We start from the raw sequence: 25,363 nt of genomic DNA on the forward strand, positions 1-25,363 counted from the left end.
TGGAAGTTCACTTTACTTCCATTGCTGCCATTCACATGGAAGTTTTGTATTGGCGCTAAACGCGAGCGCAGACTCACACTCATACAGATATACACCCATACTACGTGGTTGGCAAGTTCATCGATGAGGGGGCGAGCTGTTACCAAGGGGGCATCACTTCCAATGAAAAAAAAGCTTTCCAATTGTGGAGCCGGCATGGTTGCATATCAATAAGTAATCGATTAAAAATAAGAAAAAAATTGTTGATTGCTTATTTATTATTCTTTCGAAATTTAAATTATTTAATAATAGCATTTATTCTCCGAGGTATAAAATAATACGTAAAATGTTAACTGGCAAAAGCTGAAATAAAAAACACGTTTGCTCTAATCTGAATATAATATTTCCGGTCATATCAATTTTATATGATTCTGCTATGCATGAGGATATAAAAGATACAAGGTTATTTGACTCGATTTTTTATTTATTTTGTTAACAAATTTATCTTGTTTATCATTTTTTTGAATCCGTTAAATTTGATCGAATAATTTACAGCCGTTAAAGTTTACCCGATAATCAACTGTTATTTAACATTATCCGAAAGTCCATCCTGGATGAGCGAATTCGTGTTTGTTAAGCGAATTCGATTTGGCAGAGCGAATTAGCTGGCTGAGCGAATTGGACTTGTGGTTGTTGTTGTTTTTATTTCATGTCAATTTTGATAACGAACGCGAATGAACGTGTTGGGTTTTGTAATGCGGCTGCTGCAGCAGATTCAAATCACAGGTAGCCCGTACGTAGTTGTTGCTACTAAAAACAACAACAATAATAGAAAATCAACAACAACAACAATAATAACAACTCTGAAATAAAGTAAACAATAGCAACAATAAAATTAAAAACCAACTGGAACAATAGAGAAGCGCAAAAATTCAACTGTGTTTATAGCCAATTGGATTGTTATTTGTTATAATACAGTTACAGTTACACACGAATATGTAAAATAGATTAAAAAGCCCCCATTGCGGCATTTTCATTCAGTTGCGTGCGTGTGCCTAGTGAGTTTTTTCCCCAACCCCACCCCCCGCAAGTCTTACAACCTTCTGGAGTTGTCTCTACGTTCCTACGCTCCTTGTGCCTTTTCATATTCTTTATTACATTTTTTTTTTATGTGTGTGTGTTGTGTGTGTTCTCTTTTGTTGTTTGTTTTCTTCTTGTTGCGTCTTGATTGCAAGTGGCTGGAAAAAAGCGGAAAAGGAAAAGAACACAAATCCAAATATTACGGTATTACGGAAACGCAAGCAAAGAAGAAGAAGACGCAAAGCAGCAGCAGCAGCAGTGTATATAATAATAAACGGAAACGAGAGCATTTAATGTTGTGTTTTATATAATCGAAATTTACATACATAATAATAATTAGTATGAACAATAATTACAATAAAATACAACTGCAACAAAAGGCAATTAATAATAAGTTTTTGTTTCTGTTACACACATTCCATATCAATTTAATTGTGCGTGAGTGTGTGTGTGTGTGTGTGTGTGAAAACAAACCTGCATTCATACATGTGAAGAAAATACAGAATTAAGAAATATGTATAGAATAAAATAATCAAACTACAATAACATAACAGCAACAACAACAACTACATTAACGAACCACCAAGTGAACGAAGAAGCAGAGAAGAAGAGAAAAACAAATATGTACATACATATACATCTAAAGCAATTTCAAGTGAATAAAGGTATGTGAGACGACGTTTATTTCGTTATTTGACTTGATTAAACTACTACTATACATAAATATGTACATGCATACATACATATGTACATGCATATGTACACTTGGATATTCTCTGTCTTTCTCTCTCTCTTGATTACTATATGTGTGTATTTCATTATTAGTTTAACTCTTCAATTTATTATTGTTATTATTATAGACCCTCTCTCTCTCTCGCTTACTTTATCTCTTTTCGTCTTTCTCCCCATCTATGTATCTATCTCTTTCTCTCTCTCTGTTTCTATCTCCTATTCTCATATTTCTCCTCTCTCTCTCCCCCCCCCTTCCACCCCTTACCCTTGCCACCGCTCTCTATATCTCTGTTCCAGTTCTATCTCTCTCTTTCTTCCTCTTGTAGGTTCTTGGCTGAGTGGTTTTTTGTTGTTGTTGTTGTTTTGCCTATTAACTATGCTTAGAAATGGAAATAAACTATTTCATTTTCGTAACGTTAAATCAAAGCGTTTATCTGTATGAGTGTATTTATGTGTGTGTGTATGTGTGGTTTGTGTGTGTGTGTATCTGTGTGCCTTGTCAAAAGATTATGAAAAATTTTTAAAGAAATGACAGTTTACTCATACATTTTGTGCGTTTATTGTTCTTTGGCATTTGATCAAGCATTTGATAAAGTTAAACAACAAAATTAACGTTTATAAAAATAACAAAAAAAAAACTGTGTATGTGCATAAGTATGTTAATATCTGTAAATGGTGTGCGTGTTATTTTCCCCGTGTTTTGTTGTACATAAATTGAATAAAGTGATATTTGTTAGCGGAAATTTCTACACACACACACACACACACACACAGACAGCGTTCCAGCTAAATCGACCGACCATGTGATGGGAATCAAAATACCGATACAAAATACCGTTACAAACATACAGTTTAATCGGCATAACATCGAAAAAAAAGAACAAAAACAAAGAAACGACTCTGTAGAAGCTTGCAAAGCGGGTTAATTTTTTGTTTTTACCAGGTTTACTATTATATATGTATGTATGTACATAAAGCAAAGCAGGACTCTTCCTTCTGGCTCTGTATTTGTATTGTTTTTGCCTTTCACGTAGATATTCTAAGGTAAGGTAATGTTATTAAACAGATTTCTCGTGTCTATTTATATTGAGTTAGTCATTGTATTAAAATATTGTACCGTAAGTTTTGTGAGCCCAGCCTTATCCGTTAATGCAAAGCCTTGAATTTAAGTCCGGCAATCCAAACGGGTAACAAAATTTAAATGTTCCTCATTCAATTTTCATAAATATTAAGCAAAAAATATTAAGAAATGAAAGAACAGAATCTCTTTAACAAAAACTGATAAGTAAATACTTAAAATAGGTTCTAATCCAAACGGTTTTTGTCACATGCCAAAGAAAATTTCAATGTTGAACAATATTCTATTACAAACACACTATTAAAACGAAAAAAAAAAATGTGTCACCTAGGTTATCAAATTTTATTCACAAAACATCTGAATAGCCCTTCAATTGTAACTTGATATTTTGTCTCGATCAGAGGGTAAAATGAGATACTTTTAGATCTTATTAACTCACTTTTCGCCTTTCCACCATGCACCCAATAGGTTGAAGAGGTACATTATAGTCGCCAAAATGTATGTAATAGACAAAGGGAAGTTATTGCAAACCCATCCGAATCGATTTAGCCCTTTGTCCGTCTGTCCGACCTTGTGAAGTTTATGTCGAATTCTCGCCAGACCCCCTTCCGCCCCCTTTATTGGAATTACGACTAAAAAAGCTAGAGCTAACAAACTTGCAGTGTTGACTTGTTTTTAGTATACACGAAGATTATGCGTATTTAAAATGTTTGACCCCGCCCACTTCTGCCACCTTAATTAAAAAATTCGGAAATTTTAGTGCATGGAAACGCATTATTAATAATAAAGTTTTTGTTAAGAATTGTTGTATATGTAAAAAAAAGGACATCAAAGGGAAACTGTTTTATAGATTGTTGCCATTTCTTTGACCTTTTTTTTTTTTAACTGTTTGATTGATGACATTATATTATTGTCAATTTTAATATACATATTTGCGTATGTACAGAATGTCGCGACAAGGAAAGAAGGAAGAATCATCATTTGATTGGCATTTGGCATTTTGGCTGGGCAAAAAGGTGAATTCCCCCTGCCCCATCCCCTTTCTTACCACTCGCCAAATATTTCATTTCCATGTTGTGACTCAGTTACACCAACAACAACTACAACCTCTCTTTCTCACCCATACTCTTGGCTTAATCAGAGTTACATATTTATGTGTGTGTGTGCCTATTTCTACCTCAATTTTTATGCGGTCGTCGAAATGCACTCACAATGCACTTTATAGTAATAAGCGAGCGGGCAGAGCAGCAGCAGCAGCAGCAGCGCAGCCGATATGCATATATATCCACCACATGCATGGATACATAACTACAACCAAGTATCATTAAATGCAGATCTCTCTATAAAAGCATAAAAAACAACAACAACAACTTTGTGTGGCTGGTTTTTTTTTCGAAGGCAATACAATTACATATGCAAGCGCTCTGTGTGTGTGTGTGTGTGTGTGTGTGTGTGTGTGTAAAAAAACAACCAACAATCCATAATAATCTTCCCGTAATTTATAGTCCAAGACAATTTATGTAATTTACAAATACCAAAAACGAAAGAGATGGCTATAGACAAGGCCCGCGCGAACCAAGTCAAAGCCGAAGCAATTGTAACTTTGAGAGTGAATGCAACAGCTGCAGCAGAAACTAACGATAATAACAATAACGAAAATGTATATATGTACATACATACATACAAACATACATATGTGTACATTAACTCAGGGCGCTGACTTGAAGATACCCTGTAATAATAATTGTGCGGGGGTTCTTCAAATTCCATCACACTAAAAGTAAAGAGGCGGATATTAGGGAAAGCATAATCTATTGGGTGGTGGGTGTCGTTTTGAGAGCGTATACTCCGATTAATTCTTGGGCTTATTTTCTCTATATCTCGTTCTCTCCTCGCTGACGCTGGGTGCACAATTTGTTGCATGCGCCAAACCATGATACATATATTTAGTTCTCTTCCTTATGTGAATTGTGAAATTTTAAGTAAATTTGCTAAACAAGTAAAAGTTTCAAAACATAATAACGAACATTTATTGGTTGCAACTATACAATGGTGGCAAAAAATTTGAGACATGTAAGTTTTTTGATCTTTTTTTGATTCTGATTTAATGCGATTCTTATATAATGTTAGTGAACAGTTTTGATGTATTAATAATATATGGCGTTGAGTTGGTCATTCTATTGAGATGTTGTACCATTAATTTCATGTCGTATCTCTGTTTTTTTTTTTTGTAATGAATTTTAATGAAATGGCCTTAAAAAAGGAAATTTTAAAAAATTGTTCGTACATTTTCGGAGCCCAAAAAAAGGTTTTAGATCTATTGAAACTAAGATAAACTGTATACCACAATTTTTCAATTTGGCCCCCTGGATTATTAAATTAAGAGCCAATTGACTCTTAACTCAGCGTCATTATACACCGCGTATTCATTCTAAAGAAAAACTACAAGATAGTGAATTAAATTTCCCGTCGACTGAGATATTGTTATTCAAAATCGGATAAAAAAAAAAAATGTATCTTGTGTTGGTTAAGAAGGATTAGGCAGATAAGCGCAAGATTTCACATGTCATGCAAATGTATTTGTATTTGCCTTACCTACCCGCCATGCCACTAGTTGAGCAGGGTATACAAAAAAAAAAAAGAGACGAAGAAGAAAAAAAACGCAACAGACATGGCAAAAGCAATAACAGCAATAGCAACAATAATAACAACAACCAGCGTACTAAATAAACAATTCAACAAATTTGATCCGAGGCAAACACAGACACACACACACACACACCACACTGATGCCTAGATGACGACAACGTTGTTGTTGTTGTTGTTGTTTGTAGTCGTCGTCGTCGTCGTAGTCGACAACTCTCACACGCACATAAAAATGCATATGAAGAAAAAATAAGTATACATTTGTATGTATGTATGTATGTGCAGCAAAGAAAAACGTATAAAAATTATACGACAACTGTAAGTGCAACAACAACAAATACAACAACAGCAACCTGCAAGCAGTGTGCAAACAAACAAAAACAGCAAATGCAATTCGACCCTCCCCGCACCTCCCCCGCTATACACCACTGCTGCATGTATGTATAAGTATACAGAAAATGTCGTTCATTTTTTAGTTTTCATTTTTGTTTCAATTTGTTTTTTCTTTATACATTTAGCCAAGGTTCTTTTTATGATTGAACTCATAAAATGAAATAAAGACTAGAGAGGAAGAGGAAGAGTAAACATACATATGTACATATCTACAGGATCTACTTGGATTCTTTGTGCCACAATTGACTCCCCAGTTAAATGATTACCTCCTCTCCTCTTCCTTAGCAAGCAGTGGGTAGAAATAAACCTGTAATAATTCTGGTAATACTACATACCAATCCTTCAACCCAACAATGTTGCTTTCATGGACCTAAAAAAATGGCATAACAAGAATTTATCGACCAATGTTATACCTCTTAAAAATGGGGAGCGCAGGGGCGACTAATAGAGAGAGAGAGAAGAAGAGAACTTTTGACTTGCTTGGCCAAGGGTGGGCAGGTTCTTAAGGGTTTCTTTTTACCCCAAAATCTAATATTCTTTGTATAAATGCATTATTCAACAAAAAATAGCTTTTGAAGCGGCCTCGAGTTTGGCCAAATTTGATGGAAAGTCCAATAAACTAGATTGTTAGTAAATATGTTGAGTATTTAATATATCGTTCTAATTTGTAAAGTCTAATATTTCTTTCATATATCCTGCATTTCAGAATTGTGTGTATAAAATAGTCTGCAATAAAAAGTAAAGAAAATGTACGTTGGTGAACACATATATATACACACACACACTTACACAGAGTCAGCAGCTTGAATGCGGTAATTGCATTTATTGCACGTGCCTCTCTCTCTTTATAACACGCTCTCACTCTTGCTCTCTCTCTCTTTAACGCTCACTGCAAAGCCTAGAACAAAATGTAAAAAAGCTATAAAAATATTTTTCAAGTTGTGTGAAGTTTTCTCTATGGTCCGGAATTTGTTTTTTTTTTTGTCTTTTGCTGCGCTTACCTCGCGCTCCTTCTCTATCAACCTTTAGGGGTTATTCCATGCCAGGCAACGAAAACCTGTAGCTGCTGGGCTGCAAGGGAGAGAGACATAGAGAGAGAGAGAGATCATGTTTCTCTCCCTACATTTGATGTTATTAATCATTTGGTGCGGTGCTGGTTAGGGTATAGCCAAGTGCGACTTGTAGGTTGGCAATTCTTTTGGCAAGTTTCGGCGAGCGTTAAAACTGCGGAAGAGAGCAATGTCAGTGGGAGAGGTTAAGAATGAGAGAAAGAGAGCGAGTGAGCTTGAGTATAAGCGTCTGTGTGTGTGTGTGTGTGAGAGAGAAGCTAAGAACATTGACTGGATGCATCTTTTTAATGCATTTATGGTTGCCTTGCTCTGTGTTAGCTCCTGTTGCCTTGCTCGCTCTATCTCTGGGATAAAAGAAAACTTGTCTATGCGCGCACGCTGCCGCTGCCTCTGCCACCGCCACCCTCACCTGAGTCTGGTTCTTGATTCTTGGTTTGTTCTCGATTTGGTCGTTTTCGGTTCGTTTCCATCCAGAGTGTACAAACATACATACATACATACATATATAATTTTTATCTTTTTACGGACATTGCCAAGTTTTTCATCTAGTTTTAGTTTGTCGCGCTTGCTATCCTCGCTCGCTCTCTCTCTCTCCCTCACATTTTGGTCTCTCTTTTGTTATTTTTCAATTGCTTCTCTCTTGAGGAGGCACTCCCAAAGACGCCCACACGCATCTCCTTTGCTATGTGACGGTGGGTTGGGAGAGGGTTGGGGGTAGGGGTAGCAGTTGTTGGTTAACTTCTTCTTTGCTTACCTTTCGCATTCACATCCTCGGCTTGGCTTGACTACAAACTCCGAAGTTATTTCATCATTATCGTCGTTATTATTTATCATCATAATCTTCTTCATTATCGGTTTTTGTTTATTTTTGGCTCGCATACACATATACATACATGCACATACATGTGTGTGTATGTATTTTTTACGTGCATATAAAACGCATTCTTACGCTATTTGTAATGGCTGTAATGTATCTGTATCTGTAACTAGTTGGATTATCAATTTGTATCTTATATCTTGTATACATATGTATATTTAGTTTGTTGTTCTCTCCGATTTCGATTGCTTTGATTTCTTGAGAAAATTATAAATTGTGTTGAATTGTGTTTTTGTTATTTGGAAGAGACCTCTTCCAAGTAATTTGCTGCTAAGCTCCCAATAATTTCGAATTCTGTTTACATTATCAATATGATTTTTTCTCTCTTATTTTTTAATGGCATAAACAGTTTTTGTTTTCAATTATATTTATGTACATACATACAACATATGTAAATATGTCTGTATATTGTAGGTCTTGTCTTTGATGACAAAATTGTTATATGAATGTAAATTCAATATTTCATTTAAGCCACACCTTTTTACGCTCAGACGGACGGACTTGTGCCATTCTCATTTGATTTGGCTTGGATCATTTTTTTCCCCCTTCTTTTAATTTATTTTCTTTTTCTTTTGCGTTACTTGTAAGTGTTGGATTTCCATTTCCTCTCCAAAACCAACAACTCTCTTCGTGCAACATTTTACCATGTGTGTATGTGTGTGTGTGTTAGTTGTGTGGTTGTGTCTTCCGGACCTATTGTTATATGGCAAGTACACGTAAAATAATTTTTCACCTCGCACATTGTCAACATCGTGAGCTTGTAATTATACCAAAAGCTTGCACTAAAACATAGAAAGAAAAACAACGAAGACTCGATACCCTATATTTACACATTTGCTGTGAAGTGTCAGGGGAAAGTCAGGAAAATATATGTATCTTTTTGAAACAATATAAGAACATAATGTGGGCTTACACGATCAAATGTTCCTCTATTAAGAGGGATTAATTGTTTTTTGTGAAGGAAAGTCAATCGGGTTCCATTTATTTTAGAATACTTTGATGATATCCTTCCCTAATGTGCATATATTGTGTAGATCTTTATAAATTGCCTTCATTTCATTTTAAACTTTTCAAATTTTGATCTGTATTTGCTCTTTTTTTCATATTCTTCCGTAATATTGGATTCGGCTCCTCCAATTAACCATTTGAAAGCTTATAGTTTCTTTCGAAGTTCACTTTCGACTTTAGTCCCTAAATATCCTTATGTTTGCTCCCTTTTTTGTAAAATATAATGTCACTTTCTTTGCCTTTGGGTAATGTTTAAAAAAAGGTCTGTAAATAATTAAATTAGTGTCAGATTTCCTTAATTTTTTGCCTACTAAGCACATCATTTATTTCACTTCCGGTAAATAAATTTTAAAATGTATTGTTTATAAGAAAAAGAACTCTTTAAAAAATGCATACATGCATTAAATTTGCGTTTAATGTTTAAATTGAAGAACCCATTATTCTATTATGTGTTTATGTACATTTACATAAAATACATACATATTTTCCGTCTTTCTCTCTCAATGTCTTCATTTCTAATTTCTAGGCTACAAACATTTACCCAGATGCATATATTTTTTTCAAGAACATTAAAATATATTAGTAAATCAATTATGGATAGTAATTTAATATGCAGCAAGGCCAAGGCAGAGGAAGATGGTGGGAGTGCGGTCGGTCGGTCTGAAGCCGACGTCGACATTCGCTTTGTTGTTCTTTCCCTCCATCATCATCATTATCATCATCATCATCATCATCATCTGATCTTGTGTCGTGCAATTGGAATTGTAGGTTTTTGCTTATTTTCTACTTCAACATTGGAATGGAATACTTTCTAAGTCAACGACAGCATTTAGAATTTATCTAGTGCTCACACACACACATACTTATATGTATGTGTATATGTACATATGTATGTTCCATCATCATAACGCTAACATTGTCGTCATTTACGTTGCGTTGCGTTTGTAGTTAGTTCTCGTTGTCGTCGTCGTCGTTTTATTTCTCCACGTTCTCAAGACTCTTGCTAAGAGTATCTTATGCCCGCTGCTGCCGTGTATCTAGCCTAGCCTAGCCTGGTCTGGTTCGTCGTCGTCGTCGTCGTTCTCTATTCAATTCTTTTTGGTTCTTGTCCGCAAATATGCTCACAAATATTAAATTGTACATATAAACTGTGTATGTGTGTGTGCATACATACCTTATACCACCCCCTCCCCCACCACCTCATTGGTTCGTGCGGTGTATAAATTTTCTGTGGAACTGTACAATAGCTAAAAAAGAAAACAAAAAAACAAAAAACAACCAAGAAAAGAATAAAAAATACAAAAAATTATACACACATATAAAAAGAAAAAACAAAGTTTTAAGGCTCTCGCGTTGTAGAGTTTGTCGTTCGACGTGAGGTATAAACAACAACAACAACAAACAAACACACACACACACAAACACATGGATAGCTTAGGTGTGTGAGTGTATTGTAGTTATGGCATGGATATGGGATAGTAAGTGGTGTAAGTAGTGTGTATTTGTTTTTCTCGTCTGTCTTTTTTTTTTGCTCTTGTGTTTTCTTTAATAGTTGTGTATAAGTCAGAGTCGTTTCTTCATAGTCGGTAATGGTAGCTGCTGTTGTTGTTGGTCGTTGGCTTGGCTCTTTAGGTTGCCACAGCACGGCTGCGACTGCGACTGCGATTGCGGCTACAGCTGAGTGTGGTTTGGCGATAGGGTGGGGAAGTGGGGGGACATCTCAAAAAGTTATGCTGCTGCAAAACTGAAGCAGCAGCAGCAGCAACAGAAACAGAAAATCTTGAGTTTCTTGACTTTTCTGCACACTATTTTATTTAATTTTTTCTGCTTAAAGATCTCTCACTGTCTCTCTCTCTCTCTGTGTCTCTCTCTGTCAATCTTTGTTTATCCTCGCTAGCTTTTTCTCTCTGTCGTTCTCTCTCTCTCTTGGTTTGCCGCAAAAGGTTTTTCCTCTCTGGTTATTATTATTATTGTTGTTGTTGTTGTTGTTGTTGTTGTATGGTGGATTCTCTCTTACGCATTCATTTGTTTGTTATAAACTTTGTTCCCCTTATGAGTAGTAAAGCTGTGTGTGTCTCTTTATGTGTATGTGTGTAAATCGCGAGCCAAGTCGTCGACGTCGTCATTGTCGTTTCTTTTCTATGGATTCAATTTTATTTAATTTTATTTTAAACTCTTAAACTCGAAACAATGTCTCTTTCTCTCTCTCTCTCTCTCTCTCTGTCTTGCTCTCTGTGTGTGAGCTGCACATGCGACTTGCAAATGGAAATTGATAGAGTAGGATCCAAGACATGAGATAGTGGGGGGTGGGTGACGCAAAGAGGGGAGGTATACACCATATGTGGGCAAATATACAGATATATTATATGAAGGCATGGATGGATACGGGATACATGTGGCCATGTGTGTGTGTGTGTATAGATTTATATTCATGTGTATTGTATGCATGCATGTACATGTTGAGTGCAGGCTTAGTGGGTGGGGAAGCAGAATGGTTCATATTGCAAATTGGTTGGGCCTTTTTGCAGTTCCAGTTTGCAGATCATTTCCAGTTCGTGTGTGTGAGTGTGTGTGTGTGTCTGTGTGAGGCATCATTATGACCTGTGAGCTCTGCATTTGTTGTCGTTGTTATCCATGTTCTTGTTTCTTATTTCAGATTGTACACAGATTGCGATCGCGAATCGCAGACTCAAATTCAAATTTTGCAAACTCATGCATGCATGTGCCGCCTGTATGTGTTTGTGTGAGCGTGTGCTAATAGTAGGACAAAGCCTTCTCTTGAATTCTCCGACTTCTTCCTCTTATAGCTGTTGATGCTGCTGCTGCTGCTGCGGCTGCAGCGGTTGCAGCTCCTTTTAGCCATCATTTAAATAGTACAAGAATATCATTCGCAAACTGTGAAAAACTGGTTGCTATTTCTTTTTCAACATTTTTTTTTCCTTCTTCACATTCCTAAACTTGAAATGCAATTGTTGTTCTTGTTGTTGTTGCTGCTGTTGTTGTTGTTGTATTCTACGCATTTCTATTTCGTTATCTTCTCTTGCTCTCTATGTATACAAAGATGGATGGGATGGGATGAGATGAAATGGAATGGAATGAGATGGAATGGTATAATGGTTGGAGGAAAAGTGCATTCACCTTTTTTTGGAGAATCAAAGCCTAAATTTAAACCAGAATCGTATCCTAACTTTATAGACTCAATGACATTTTGAATAGTTAATCAACATTTTCTACAAATATTGAAATAAGAATTAATATTCTTTTTGGTTCTATGGAAAATAATCCGCTGTATCAACTTTTTTCTAACTCTAAATCTAGTAACTTTTGCAATTAATCGAAAAAAAGCTCGCAGAGATTTTTGTTAAAAATTCGAAAAAATTCCTTTTCTATTATGTACTTGGGTTTTGTTTTTCATTTATCGAGGATCGTTGCCTCTAGATATGGTCAGAGAACCATGTTTAAATAATTTAAATACTATTGTATTGTAGAAAAACCAGTCTCGAAACTATTACCATAATAATACATATGTATAGCTAAAAACAATTTTATTTTAAAGTATGTACATATATTTATATGTAAATAGGCATTTGGAATGATAATAATATTTTGTTTATTTCTCTTTTGCAAAATGGGAAAAACTCGGAAGAAAAAAAAAACAAGTGAATGCGTATACGTAATATGTTTATATAAAGATGTTATTAAAGATGTTTATTTCAACTCTCTCTTTCCCAGTTTAATTGGAATAATAATACATATATTCTTTGAAAATTTAAGAAAGGGGAGCCAAGGAATTTCGCTTTGTTTTTTGTTCTTTCTGCGTATACGTGATATCTTGCAAGTGGTTGCGTTTTATTATACAGAGGATAATAATGTCCACCCTGCTCTCAAAAGTAACATGTACAGTGAAAACTCTCAACAGTGACTCAATAAATTAATAAAAAAAAAGGAGTGCCCATCTAATTGTGGTTGGTTCGTTGGGGGGAATTTTCACTGTAGTTGAGCTAAAAACTTGTATAATTATAGTTCGTGTAGATGATTTTATGGTAATAACTTAAGCCAGGATGTGCCTATTCTATAGCTACAAAAATGTGTGTGTGTGTGTGTAAACCTTCCCTGCCATCCAGCTTCTCTCTCTCTTTCACACACACACACACACACACACACACGCACACCCAGACGCATAATAAGAGAGTGAGAGACAATGGGGCATACATGAAATTTATCGTACTTTGTGTATGCTCCTCCTTCCACATTTCCTACCTCCCCTCCCCCCCTCCCCCCATCACACCGTTCAGATATACACGTATGTATGTATGTGTATATCTACTACTCGACTCACTTCCATAGATATAGAGTTTATTTTATTTCGTTTCGTTACGATTTTTGCTATTATTTGTTCCTCTGTCTCTGTATATGTGTGAATGTTGTTGTTGTTGGTTGTTTTTTTTTTTTTATTATTTAGTTTTGACTTGTTTTCTTTTGTGTAATTTTATTTTTATATGCATGTGCGTGTGTCTCTGTGTGTATGTGTGTGTGTATCAAGTTCATAACTTTGTATGCGGCTACGACAGTAAGAATTGTGTATTGTAGAGAGAGAGATTGTTGGGATAGAGGGGGGCAACACGGCGGGCGGGGATTGGGCAAGGGGGGATTCGAGGGTGAGGTAGGTGGTAAGTGTGTGTGGTATGTATTGTATCTGCCTCGTTTCTTTCACATCTGTGTGTCTTTTTTTCTGTGTATATGTGAGTGTGTGTATTTCTATATTATTTTTCATCTCTGTGTTTGTGTGTGTGTGTGTATTTTTTAAACTTTTATTTAAGTTTTCGTTTACGTTTTTTGTGTAAATTTTTTCGTTTGGTTTTTATTGTTATTGTTGTTGTGTTTTATTTGTATTTGTGTTTTTTTTTTCTTTTTCTTTTTTTTTTGTGGTTGTTTATTTCATTATTAATAAATAGTTTCTTGTTCTTTGGCTTCATTTTCAGTTTTCAAGTCGCTGCCAGGCCAGTCGGTTGTTCCCTAAATACAATTCGGACAGAAGATTTGCGGCTACGCATTGTCGTCTCGTCGTTTAAACAACTCGTGTGCCACTTGTTGCGTTAGACGTTGCTCTAGTTCAACATCAACACTTGCCACTACAACACCATTCCATCCGCCCTCTTATCATCAGCAGCAGCAGGTCAACAGAGCAGCATCATCATCGAGTGTATCGGGTCAGCAGTAGCAGCAGTCTGCCGGCTGCAGGAGGGGTTATGCAGGTGGCTGGCCACGCCCACGCCACCACCACTAACACCACCCCCATCATCATCATCATCATCACCTGCTCGTTGTATTCCTATTTCAACTACTATCGTTACCTTTACTCGATTATCTTTAGCCAGCTGAGCTGGTATATTGATAAGGTTACGTCTCGATAGATAGAATTTAAACTTTGTATAACAACAACAAGAACAACATATACTTTCGACTCTTCAACATGGAAACTGAGATATGCAATCCTCAATTATGTCGCATTTGCATTACCTCGCACACAAATTCAATGCAAATGATATCGATATTTGGCGAGGATTCGATATGGCAAAAGATCACAACATTGGCGGATGTTAAGGTAAGCATCTTTTAAATCTATAAGAAACCCGATTTTGAGATTAGTTTTATATTAATATTTGTTAGTTAACCCATCTTAAATTGGTTCTTAAAGTTTGTGAAATATAAAATTATTAATCAGTTATTCACAAAAGAAATTTGTTACCATAAACTCAAGATCGATTTGGTATTACTGGGTTTTGTCTGCCTTTTTGACATGATTTAGTTAGTATTTACTATAATTAAATGTGAATATGATGTTTAGGAAGCGAATTTTATTATCAATTTGTTTTTCAAAATCTATATTTTTAAAAAAAAAAAAAGGGTTTATTTGAGTTAAAGTGATTGATTCTAATTTGTAGATTTAATCGTTAAGCTTTACAATCACCAATTCCACAAAAGGCACGTGGGATCTTAATGGGTTTCCCCGAATAGTTAGAATTATTGGAAAACCCATATAGATACACAGTTTTTCTAAAGCCTAAAAGGTAAATAATAGTAGTTGAAGCTTGGAAAGAATTTAAAATTCAAGTCAAGATCAATTTACCAATACTTTGGATTAGAAAAAAACTATTCAAGATGCAATTGTTAACTTTTGAGTTATACTAGAAATTGTTATTTAGATAAAAGTTATCACATTTCAGCTAGATATATTCTCGAATTAGGCATAAACAAGGTTTCAAATTTAGTTTAGTTTTGTTTTTCTGTTTCTATGAAAGAATTTCTATTCCATGAATATGGCAAAACGAACGAGAAAAATGAATAAACATATAGATACATAGAAACGACTTGTTTGTGTAATTTAAGAGTGCAATTAACACTTAAATATGGATACCTGTATGTGTGTCCTATATGTGTGTGTGTGTGTGTAGGTGTTGTGTAAATGTAGTATAAGAGCTGAATTGTATAGTGCGTTATCTAAAGAATATGCAAAGTTGTTTCATTACTTAGAAACTCAAAAGATACTTTTTATACTGTAATTGTAATAAGAGTATATTGACTTATGGAAGAAAACGACTAAGATCATGCATATATAAGTTATAGGGGTCTGATCAGCATAATGAGACGAGATTAGAATTATATAGGTTTGGATAAATATAAACCTTTTATACTGCAAACATTCTTAATATCTGATACATAAAGGTTTAAGTACATATGTATATATGTGGCTCTTATAGGACTGATAGTTTTTTGTCTCTATGGTAATTAAAAGTTATAAATATGTTTATCGTTATATAGTAGTAACATATAGTTGAATCAAATTTGTAGGGTATAAAAACTTCGTTGTTTAGAAAATTTGTAAAGTTTCCCTGTTTTCTTTTCTGTTCTTTTGTTTTGATGCATCTGAACATTTATATACAATATTGATATAGTTAGTTATAGGTAAGAGATAACATATACATATATATATAGATATAGATACAAATGTATATAAGATAAGCAAAACCCAAAAACAATTTGTTACTTACATATGTATTTCTTCACCAGGTTGTCATTTCTGTTATGTGTTTAGGTTATGTTAAATTCTCAATTCATAGAATCTTTAAGATACTTTTTTTTTTTTTTTTTGGTTATTTTGCATCTCAAGTACATTTGCATGCATTGTGTGTGTGTGTGTGTGACTATAATTTAATTTGGAATCAGTTTTCTTTGCTTGGCTTTTTCTTGTTTGCTGCTGTTTTTTTTTTTCTTCAGCTTGTTGTTGTTGTATTTTTAATTCTCTGTTTATTTGTTCGTTCGGTTCAGTTCGTTTCGGTTCGCTTCGGTTAGTTTATTTTATTCATACACATATTGTGTATATGTACAATTTTTATTTTTTTTTTGTTTTTTGTTCACTCTCCTTTCCCCTGCACATCGCCTTTATGTTGTTGGTTCTTCTTTCTTTCTTTCAATTTTGTTTGCTCTTTTGATTTGTTTTTTTTTTTTTGTGTTTTTTTGTCCAATGAACATTTCATATTTTTATGGAATTTCTTATATTTTCTACTATTACTTCTTATTTAGTATTTTCGTTTCGTTTTTTTGTTTCGTTGTTTCTTTCCCGTGCTGCTGCCGAGTGAATTTACTTTACCCCCATACATTCTTCTTCTTCTTCTTTTACTTCTATGGGTTGGCTTTTGTAAAATAATTTACCGTTTGAATTGCTATGCGTGTGTGTGTGTGTGTGTGTGTGTGTTTGCTGCCTTTTCTTTCACACTCACTCGCTTACATATGTACATACATACATACAGTTTGGCAAGAAAGTGTTTACACACAGGGAAAACATTAAAATTTTTAGCTTTGAAGCGAAAAAAAAGCAGTTAAAATATGATTGTCCAAACTTTTTTTAATGAAAATAGGTAAACTAAACTATAAACTTATTAATAAGTGAAAAAAAAATTAACAATATGTTTCAATTAACAAAAGAAAATAACAAAAAACAAAAAAAGGAACAAAAAGTAACTGCCAAGAAAGTGTTTACACATCTCGCTTTTTCGTTTCTTTTTGTCGCATATTCTAAATTTACCGTTGTTTCCCGGAATTTTCCGATCGACAACTATGACTGCTTCAATTTTTTCTGTGGTCTCATTATTAGTTGGCACAATTACTCCGGTAATGGGAATATTTTCAAAAAATAAAAATGCCAGGCAAACGTGTACCATTTGATATGGCCCAGTTGGTGTATTATAATCACACATTGGGTAAAACTGCCACAGAGATTGCCCAAATGTTTTTGATTTCTCGGAAAACGGTATATAATATAATAAACCGTGCCCAAAAAGAGGGTAGGCTCGAGTCAAAGCCCGCAACTGGACGGCCTCGCCTATTAACACCCAGGGCAGAGCGGATTATGCTGCGAAAAGTGGACGAAAAACCAACTATTTCGACCCGGAAGCTTGCCAGAGACCTGCAGGAAGAATGTGGCATTACCATTTCCCGAGAAAGTGTTCGGAGTGCGCTAAAGCGTAACGATTTCTCATCCCGAGCAGCCCGGAAAAAAACACTGATGTCGGCAGATCACGTTCAACGACGTTTAACGTTTGCTAGATTGCACGGAAATCAGCAAGATTCATATTGGGATGATGTAATATTTTGCGATGAATCAAAAATGATGCTGTATTACAACGATGGTCCAACTAGAGTGTGGCGCAAACCCCTAAAAGCCCTCGAGAACAAAAATATAATACCGACTGTTAAATTTGGAAAACTTTCGGTAATGGTCTGGGGGTGCATCTCAAGCAAAGGAGTTGGAGATTTATGTTTTATTGAGAACACCATGGATGCTGGACAGTACTTGAACATTTTGCGCACACATTTAGTAGCCAGTGCCAACAAATTTGGGTTCTTTGCCAATGGTAAGCCTTCTTTTAGGTTTTATCAAGACAATGATCCCAAACATAAGGCAAATGTTGTAAGGTGCTGGCTGCTCTACAACTGTAAAAATGTGTTGGATACACCAGCTCAAAGCCCGGACCTAAATCCCATTGAAAATTTGTGGGCTTATCTGAAAAAGCGAACCGCCAAGAGACATCCTAAGAACAAAACGGAGCTGAAAACCATTGTTTTGGAGGAATGGCAAAATATCCCACTGGAATATGTCAGAAACCTGGTCCAATCAATGAATAGACGCTTGGGAGCAGTCATAGATGCCAATAGTGGCCACACAAAATATTAGTTTTAAGTACTAAGTAGTTAAAACGCTTTAATGAATTAATTGTTTTAGTTGTGTAAACACTTTCTTGGCAGTTACTTTTTGTTCCTTTTTTTGTTTTTTGTTATTTTCTTTTGTTAATTGAAACATATTGTTAATTTTTTTTCACTTATTAATAAGTTTATAGTTTAGTTTACCTATTTTCATTAAAAAAAGTTTGGACAATCATATTTTAACTGCTTTTTTTTCGCTTCAAAGCTAAAAATTTTAATGTTTTCCCTGTGTGTAAACACTTTCTTGCCAAACTGTACATAGATATAAAGAAATATTTCCATGTCTCCTTGTGTTAGTGCGCGCATACATAAATGTTTGTTTGTTTGGTTGTTTGTTTGTTTGTGAGTATGTATAATTCATATGTTGGGTTTAATTCCATAAATTTTTTGATACCCACCACCCAGCATTACCATCAGGAGTCATAGGGGGCGCCAAAACGAGGATGTTACATATATTGTAGAGGTCCCATAATATGTAAATGTATGTATGTGTGTTAGTTTGTGCTTACTAAAAGCTGGGATCAATCAAGGGCATTTCCACTTAATTTGGAACAAGTGAAATGGTTAACGAATTTATCTACTGTTGGTGGCGCCACCTATTGACATCTAGTCGCCAAAATAGTCAATTAAATAAGTGTCTAGGGTATCGGCTCGTCTATATGTCGTGACGTAACTACTAACTACACGGAATTTTTCTTTTACAATTTTGTGCTTGGCTTGTATATTTCTTGTCTCTCTTCTACCGTCTTCTTCTACTCTGAGTGCTATACGCTTGCTCTCTGGCTCTCAGAGTCGCTCTCCTCATCACTCTCTCGCTCTCTGTCGCTGTTGCTGTTGCTGTTTTCTTACTTAAGTCGGCTTAGACGTTCGTTGGCCCCCATTTGGGCGGGCGGTTTTGTATGTTGTGTTAGAAGAGGGTTGAGAGGTGGGGCGGGGGATCTTTGTATTTGCTTGGTTGAGTATGATGATGATGATGTTGATGAGAGGGGTGATGGTGAGGAGCACGAGGAGGGGCAATGGGAATGTGTGTGAATGGGGTGGTGTGTTGTTGCGGTTGTTGTTTCGCTTTGATTCCATACATTTCCATTTTCCATTTTTAACTCATACATCCATGCATATGTATGTATGTACATATGGGATACATATGTATGAATGTATGATTTCGTATGTATTGTGTGTATATGTATACATATAAGACATATACAATTTCAATCCATATTGTTAGTTTAGTTTAGTGTGTGTTTTTTTTTTTTTTGTTTCTTTTCTGTTTTTGTGAAATGTTTTCTGGTTTCTCATTTCTTGTTTAAGTTGAGTTTTGTTTCACTATTGCAGCAATTAATAATAATAATAATAATATCAAGTCGTCTTACCACATGTGTAGTTTACTTAAAGTTTTTTAATCGATTTTGATAGCAACAATCGAATTAGCCAAGTAAAAGTAAAAATTTCAATGCGATTTATTATTTGACTAAATTTTTATTATATAATTTAAAGCTTTAAAGTCGCTGGGATTTACAACTAAGCCATTTATTAATCTCTTTTTGTTTTAATCATAATTAAAGATATACCAAACACAATGGCTATCTCGCTCACTCTTTCGTGATGTACACAAGCATTACATCGCCTTTTGGTTGTCTAACTGGGTATTTTTAAGACGATTTATATGAAATTTGTTAAACTGATAAATAAATTCTTAATATGTACATAGATATTTTGAGTTTTATATTTTATTTAATTAAATTGATCAGCCTACATACTATAGAGGAGTCTATGTATCAAATATGGTAGCTAAATCTTTTATAATTTTTGAGATATATAGTTTATATAGACGTACAGAAGGATAGATCTATTTTGACTTTAGGCGTTAATGTTTCTTAATATCAATCATCCTTATGAATTTTAATTATATTCGTCCTTTCATTTTACATCATCCAACCTTTTCCTCATTCCCCCTTCAAAGGAAATATTTTTGAATTTAAAAAGTTTATACAATGCTTTAAACTTTATTATAGATTCTCAAAACGCATTCCGCGTATAGTGAATTGTTTTTTATAGCTATAAATTCGAAATGAAATAAAATGTAACCTTTATCTTCATCATTTCAGATATCCAAAAACGACACATTGCCGCAACAGGTTTGCGTGAATTGCGCCAAAACGGCCATTTCGGCCTGTTTGTTTAAAAAGAAATGCGAGGATGCGGATAACTTTTATCGCCAACAGTTGCTGATCAAGAAGATCGAGAGCCACAGCAGTCACAATAGCAGCAGCGGCGAACAAGATGCTCCGATCGCTGGCGAGACGACGCTGGGTGGAACTGTGATTGCGGGCGGTATTGCCGGTACCGCCTCCGAAGCACTAAAGTCATCATCATCGAAACAACAACAGCGTCTGGCAAAGAGTAGTGTCGGCAGTAGTAGCGGAACTAGCAGCGGTAGTAGCAGCGCCACCAACAGCAGCAGCAGTTCCGATGACGATGACGACGATGAAGAAGAGGAGGAGGAGGATGCGGATGGAGATGGGGATAATGTGAGCGAGAGTGCTAAAGCTCAGACACGACTGAAAAATGGCCATGGTCATGGTCAGGGTCATCAAATGAATGGCCAGCCTCAAGCCCAACGACTCGGTGAAGTCGATGATGATGACGATGATGAGGAAGGGGAAGATGGAGATGGAGATGAAGAGGAGGAGGATGGGCCAGAGCCACAGAATGGCGGCGATGATATGGAACACCATTTAGATGGCGGCTCTGTTGTTGTTGATCATCATCATCATCATCATGGCATCATGAATGGTGTAGAGGATCAGCACGTTGATGATGATGATGACGACGATGAGGCTGAGGACGATGATGGCGAAATCAAGGAACATGGCCATACCAAAGAGCCATTCGATTTTAATTCAATACGCCTGATGCATGAATATATGCAGCATCAGATGAACAAATTCCCCAATGGTTCAATCAATGATTTGGGTGGTGGCGGCAGCGGCGCTGGCGGCGCGGACAATGATAACAATGGCCACGATGATGGGGATGAGGATGACGATGATGAGGATATGTCTCTGCCCCTAATCCCAGAGATTGAGTTAATAACTCCCTGTGATGAGCCACTGCCTGGCTCGGAGGCAGATCATGGTGGTGTCAACAATGTTGCTGGTGGTGGCAATGGCAATGGGCCGGCCCATATGCATCCCAATATGCGGGGATTCCAGTGTCCGCATTGCTATCAGATATTTGAAATGAAACAGATACTCAAGGCGCACATGCAGAGTGTTCATGGAGCTCCCGGTCCAGTCTATGAGTGCAGCAATTGTCGCAAGACCTATTTCTACAAAAGGTTCCTCGAGAAGCACATTCGACGTGGTCGTTGTGTAAAGAAACGCCGTAATCAAACGTAAGACAGACAAATGATAACCCCCTAAACGATGCAATTAACTAATGTATTTAATTTCCATTGGTCAGGCGTCCCATGCAATGTTCTGATTGTCATGTCCTCTTTCCCACTGGCCATCATCTTGGCTGGCATAAACGCACCGGTTGTCCGTCCAAGGCGGCTAAAATGTAAGTAACTCAGAGTACTTGAAGAACTAATTGTAATTATAACTTTTTCTGGTTTACTCTTAGGCCCCTGCAGCAGCTCTTCAAACAGAACATTGTGCAGTTTAATAATTTTCCCAAAAGGATATCAAACGGACCACGCAAAGTGGCATCTTCCGATAATGGATCCAACGCTCTGCACTTGAGCAATCGCAAGTAAATGAAATGGTTAAATCTGATTAGTCAAATGAAATGGCAATTAATTCTAATTTACATTTTAGACTCGGTTTGGCTAATAAGCGCAAGGGTCGCACTCGCATCAAGTTGGATGCCAAGAAAATTGCCCTGGCCAAGCAGTTAATATTACGTGAAGCTACCACAACGGTGATTGCCAATGAGTTGAATATATCCCGAACATTTGCCTGGCGTTTGCGTAAGAGTCTTGTCAATGGAGTTAGTCTACATGAGCGTGTTGTCGATCAGGCCAATGAAGTATCTGAACAACAACAACAACATCAACAGCATCAGCAGCAGCAACAACAACTCCAACAACTGCATCATCTGCAATTGCAACAGGAGGCCGAACGTGAAAGATCACGTGAACGTCAACATTCACAAATGTCGTTGCCGGCTTATGGTCATCTCGGACTCGGACTTATTAAAGAAGAGCAACGGGATAGCGACGATGAGCAGCAGCATATCGGTGGCAATTCACTGGCCATTAACGAGGAATGTGTGGCCGAAATTGGAGCCGAAGAGACCGCCGGCTATATGGGTGAAGATGATGTCTGTGGTCTCCTAAACAATGGCTATGAGCCATCAGGTGGTGGCGATGGTGATAACGATGCAATTGATCAGAATTCCTATATTGGCGGCGATGATATGATTGATCATGATAATGATCATCATTCAAATAGGGATGCATCGATGACATCTCCACCACCACCGCCACCGCCGCCATTGCCACCACAATTGGCACCGGCTCCATCGCAAGCAACACGTCCAGATGTGGAGGTATATAAACGTCTTCTGGTGGAATCGCAACGTTTTCCACACATAATCAATGCACAGCAATTACAATTGCAACAGGCGGCGGCCCAACAGCAGCAACAACAACAACAACAACAACAACAAAAGGCTGCCCACAATGGAGGATTACCGATGCTTACACGTTATGCACCACCTGCAGCTGTTAAGTAAGTGGATTCTGTGAAAGTTTTCCAAATTTTTTGGACTATAAAATATATAAACCTTTCTCTATCTAGTCATGCCCTGCCCGTGAATTTGTCCCTGCGTTCCATTTCACACTTGAACAGCAACGAAAGGTAAGTGTGACTCCATGATGACCAAATGAGAATGAGATTAACTTTATAATCCATAGCAATGGCAGTACAAATTCCAATTCGGTTCATCCCGCTGCACCCACATCTGGAGCTGGAGCCAGTGGTGTCCATCAGCCGGGTAAGAAGCCACGCAAACCGAATGTATTTATCGATGATGAGAAGTATGCCATGGCCAAGTTGCTGGTAGCACAGAATTCATCGACTATGGAAATAGCAAGAGCCCTCAATGTATCACAGATGACGGCCTGGAAGGTGCGTGATGCCATATTAAAGGGAGTGCCACTCTCCTATCGTAATAAACGTGCCGAAGGCGGTCGTCCATCAACATTGGTCGATGAAGTGCGTCTATCGGAGGCAGCTGCCATGGCGGCCAAAGAGCAGCAAGCCCAACAAGAGCAGCAGCAGCAACAGCAGCAGCAGCGTCGACAACAACAGGAGTTGCAACGCCAGCAGCAGCAGCAACAACAACAGCAATTGGAATTGATTAAGCAACAACGAAAGCAACAAGAACTACATTTACAGCAGCAACAGCGACAGCAGCAACAACAACAACAACAACAGCAGCAGCAGCAACAACAACAACAACAACAACATAAGCAGCAACAACTTCGACAGCATCACACACCAGCGGACACATCACAACAACAACAACAACAACAACACTATCAACAATCACAGGAACAACAACAACAATCGGCCAACCGGCAGCAATCATCAAATATGAGCAAATCGCTGCATCCTCGCCGTCGTTTAAAGGCTGCTGAACGCGAATTGCGCGACAAAGAGATTACACGTGAAATCCTTGAACTAATCAAAGAGGATAGCAACATACAATATTGGAAGGTATCGGCACGTCTGGCCGAAAAGGGTATCAACATATCGCCCTCATCTGTTTGCCAAAAGCTTAAATCGATGGGCATACATCGTCGCTGGAAGCCAGGCGATAAGCCACCCATGTTGGCTATGAATACCCTGAAAGCGGCAACCGTTGCGGCAGCTGCTGCGACATTGGCGGCCAATGGTGGTGTTGCCGGTTTCGCTTTGGCCAATGGCAATGTCGGTGGCGGCGGAGGTGGCATTGATGATGGCTATGATCAGCAGCAATTTGATATGGGTGGACCCCATTTTCTCAGTGCCTTTACGCGCTAAAATCCCTATACTACTTAGGATTATCAAATAATTGAGAAACAAAAAAAAAAAAAAAAAGAAAAGAAAAGAAAAAAACAAAACATATATATAGACTATAATATAGAGATATGGACCCCTGTTTTATCCCAATTGCGTAAGCTCGCCCTCCCGCCTCCACCATGGATAATAATGTTAAGAGTATAACACACACACACACACACACACACACATGCAAACACACACACTCCAATCATCCACACAGACATAAGCACTAGAGCAACAACACAATTTGTATTTTTTATATAGTATTTATGCAGATCGCGCTTTGCATTAACTACATCAAATGTATTTGTATTCAATATACATCCAATTTATATATTTTGTATTAGATATATATTAATTAAATATTGCTAAGCATTCCTAGAATGTTTCTACACACACACACGCAGAACAAATACACAAATACACACACACATTTATAGCGGTCATTCCAAATGAACAAAACAAAAATAATCGAAATTCTTATTTTCAATTTCCAAATGCATCTAAATAGTTATTATATATATATTCATACTCATTGAACTAACAAAATTTGCATTATAATTTGTATTTAGTTTTTGCATTTGTATTTATTTGCTATATACACACACACACACACACACACACACACATACATACACACCACAAGCAAGTAAATTGTAATGACAATTTATTCAGTACTGAACTTTAATTTAGGTGAACAAAAAAACAACAACAACAACAACAGAAGAACAAACAAAACAGAGAAACAACAATAAACAATAAAATGATGAATTTTTGTGTTATGAGCTAGCAACATAAGTGCAATTATACAACAAAACCAGGAAAACCAATTAAAATAAAACAAAAAAAAAAAGAGAATGAAGGCAGCAGATGAAGCAGCGAAATAGAATTAGATATAAAAAGCAGACAAAAGGACATAAACGAAAAAGAAAAAAAAAACTGTATTGTTAACAATAAACTTGTATATTAAGAAATTAGTAAATCGAACAAAATGTCGCGACAGATTCAGATTCAACTCAAAAAGAGAAAGAGAGAGAGAGAGAGAGACACAAAAAGCAAAAACAAAAACCATGTAATAAGTAGAATTCCATTATCCCTATACTCTCTCTTTTCATTCATTCACTACCTCTGGCTTATCCATTCCGTCACTTGTCGTCTCTCCAGGCAAGTTAATTTCAATATCATT

At 36.5% G+C, this 25,363-nt stretch overlaps 1 protein-coding gene and 1 long non-coding RNA gene across 3 annotated transcripts; one reads left to right on the forward strand and one right to left on the reverse strand.

Annotated features, from left to right (window-relative positions):
- Nucleotides 1-832: 832 nt before the first annotated feature.
- Nucleotides 833-24,616, forward strand: LOC6649146. The gene is made up of 8 exons (XM_023179210.2): nucleotides 833-1,724; nucleotides 13,846-14,468; nucleotides 20,233-21,521; nucleotides 21,590-21,688; nucleotides 21,752-21,880; nucleotides 21,946-22,860; nucleotides 22,930-22,989; nucleotides 23,046-24,616. Exons 2-8 carry the CDS (start codon nucleotides 14,337-14,339, stop codon nucleotides 24,154-24,156), a joined length of 3,735 nt encoding a protein of 1,244 aa, XP_023034978.1. The 5' UTR covers nucleotides 833-1,724; nucleotides 13,846-14,336; the 3' UTR covers nucleotides 24,157-24,616.
- LOC111519289 lies at nucleotides 6,540-8,092 on the reverse strand. Of its 2 annotated transcripts, XR_006954416.1 has the most exons (5): nucleotides 7,733-8,092; nucleotides 7,388-7,660; nucleotides 6,910-7,132; nucleotides 6,698-6,806; nucleotides 6,540-6,634 (listed from the first exon to the last, which is right to left on the reverse strand). It is a non-coding gene; the product is annotated as an uncharacterized LOC111519289 (long non-coding RNA). The 2 variants fall into 2 exon arrangements; XR_002724303.2 differs by lacking the exon at nucleotides 7,388-7,660 and having other exon boundaries at nucleotides 7,733-8,087.
- Nucleotides 24,617-25,363: the final 747 nt, after the last annotated feature.

Source organism: Drosophila willistoni (genome assembly GCF_018902025.1).
Source record: "Drosophila willistoni isolate 14030-0811.24 chromosome XL unlocalized genomic scaffold, UCI_dwil_1.1 Seg141, whole genome shotgun sequence".
Classification (NCBI taxonomy): domain Eukaryota; kingdom Metazoa; phylum Arthropoda; class Insecta; order Diptera; family Drosophilidae; genus Drosophila; species Drosophila willistoni.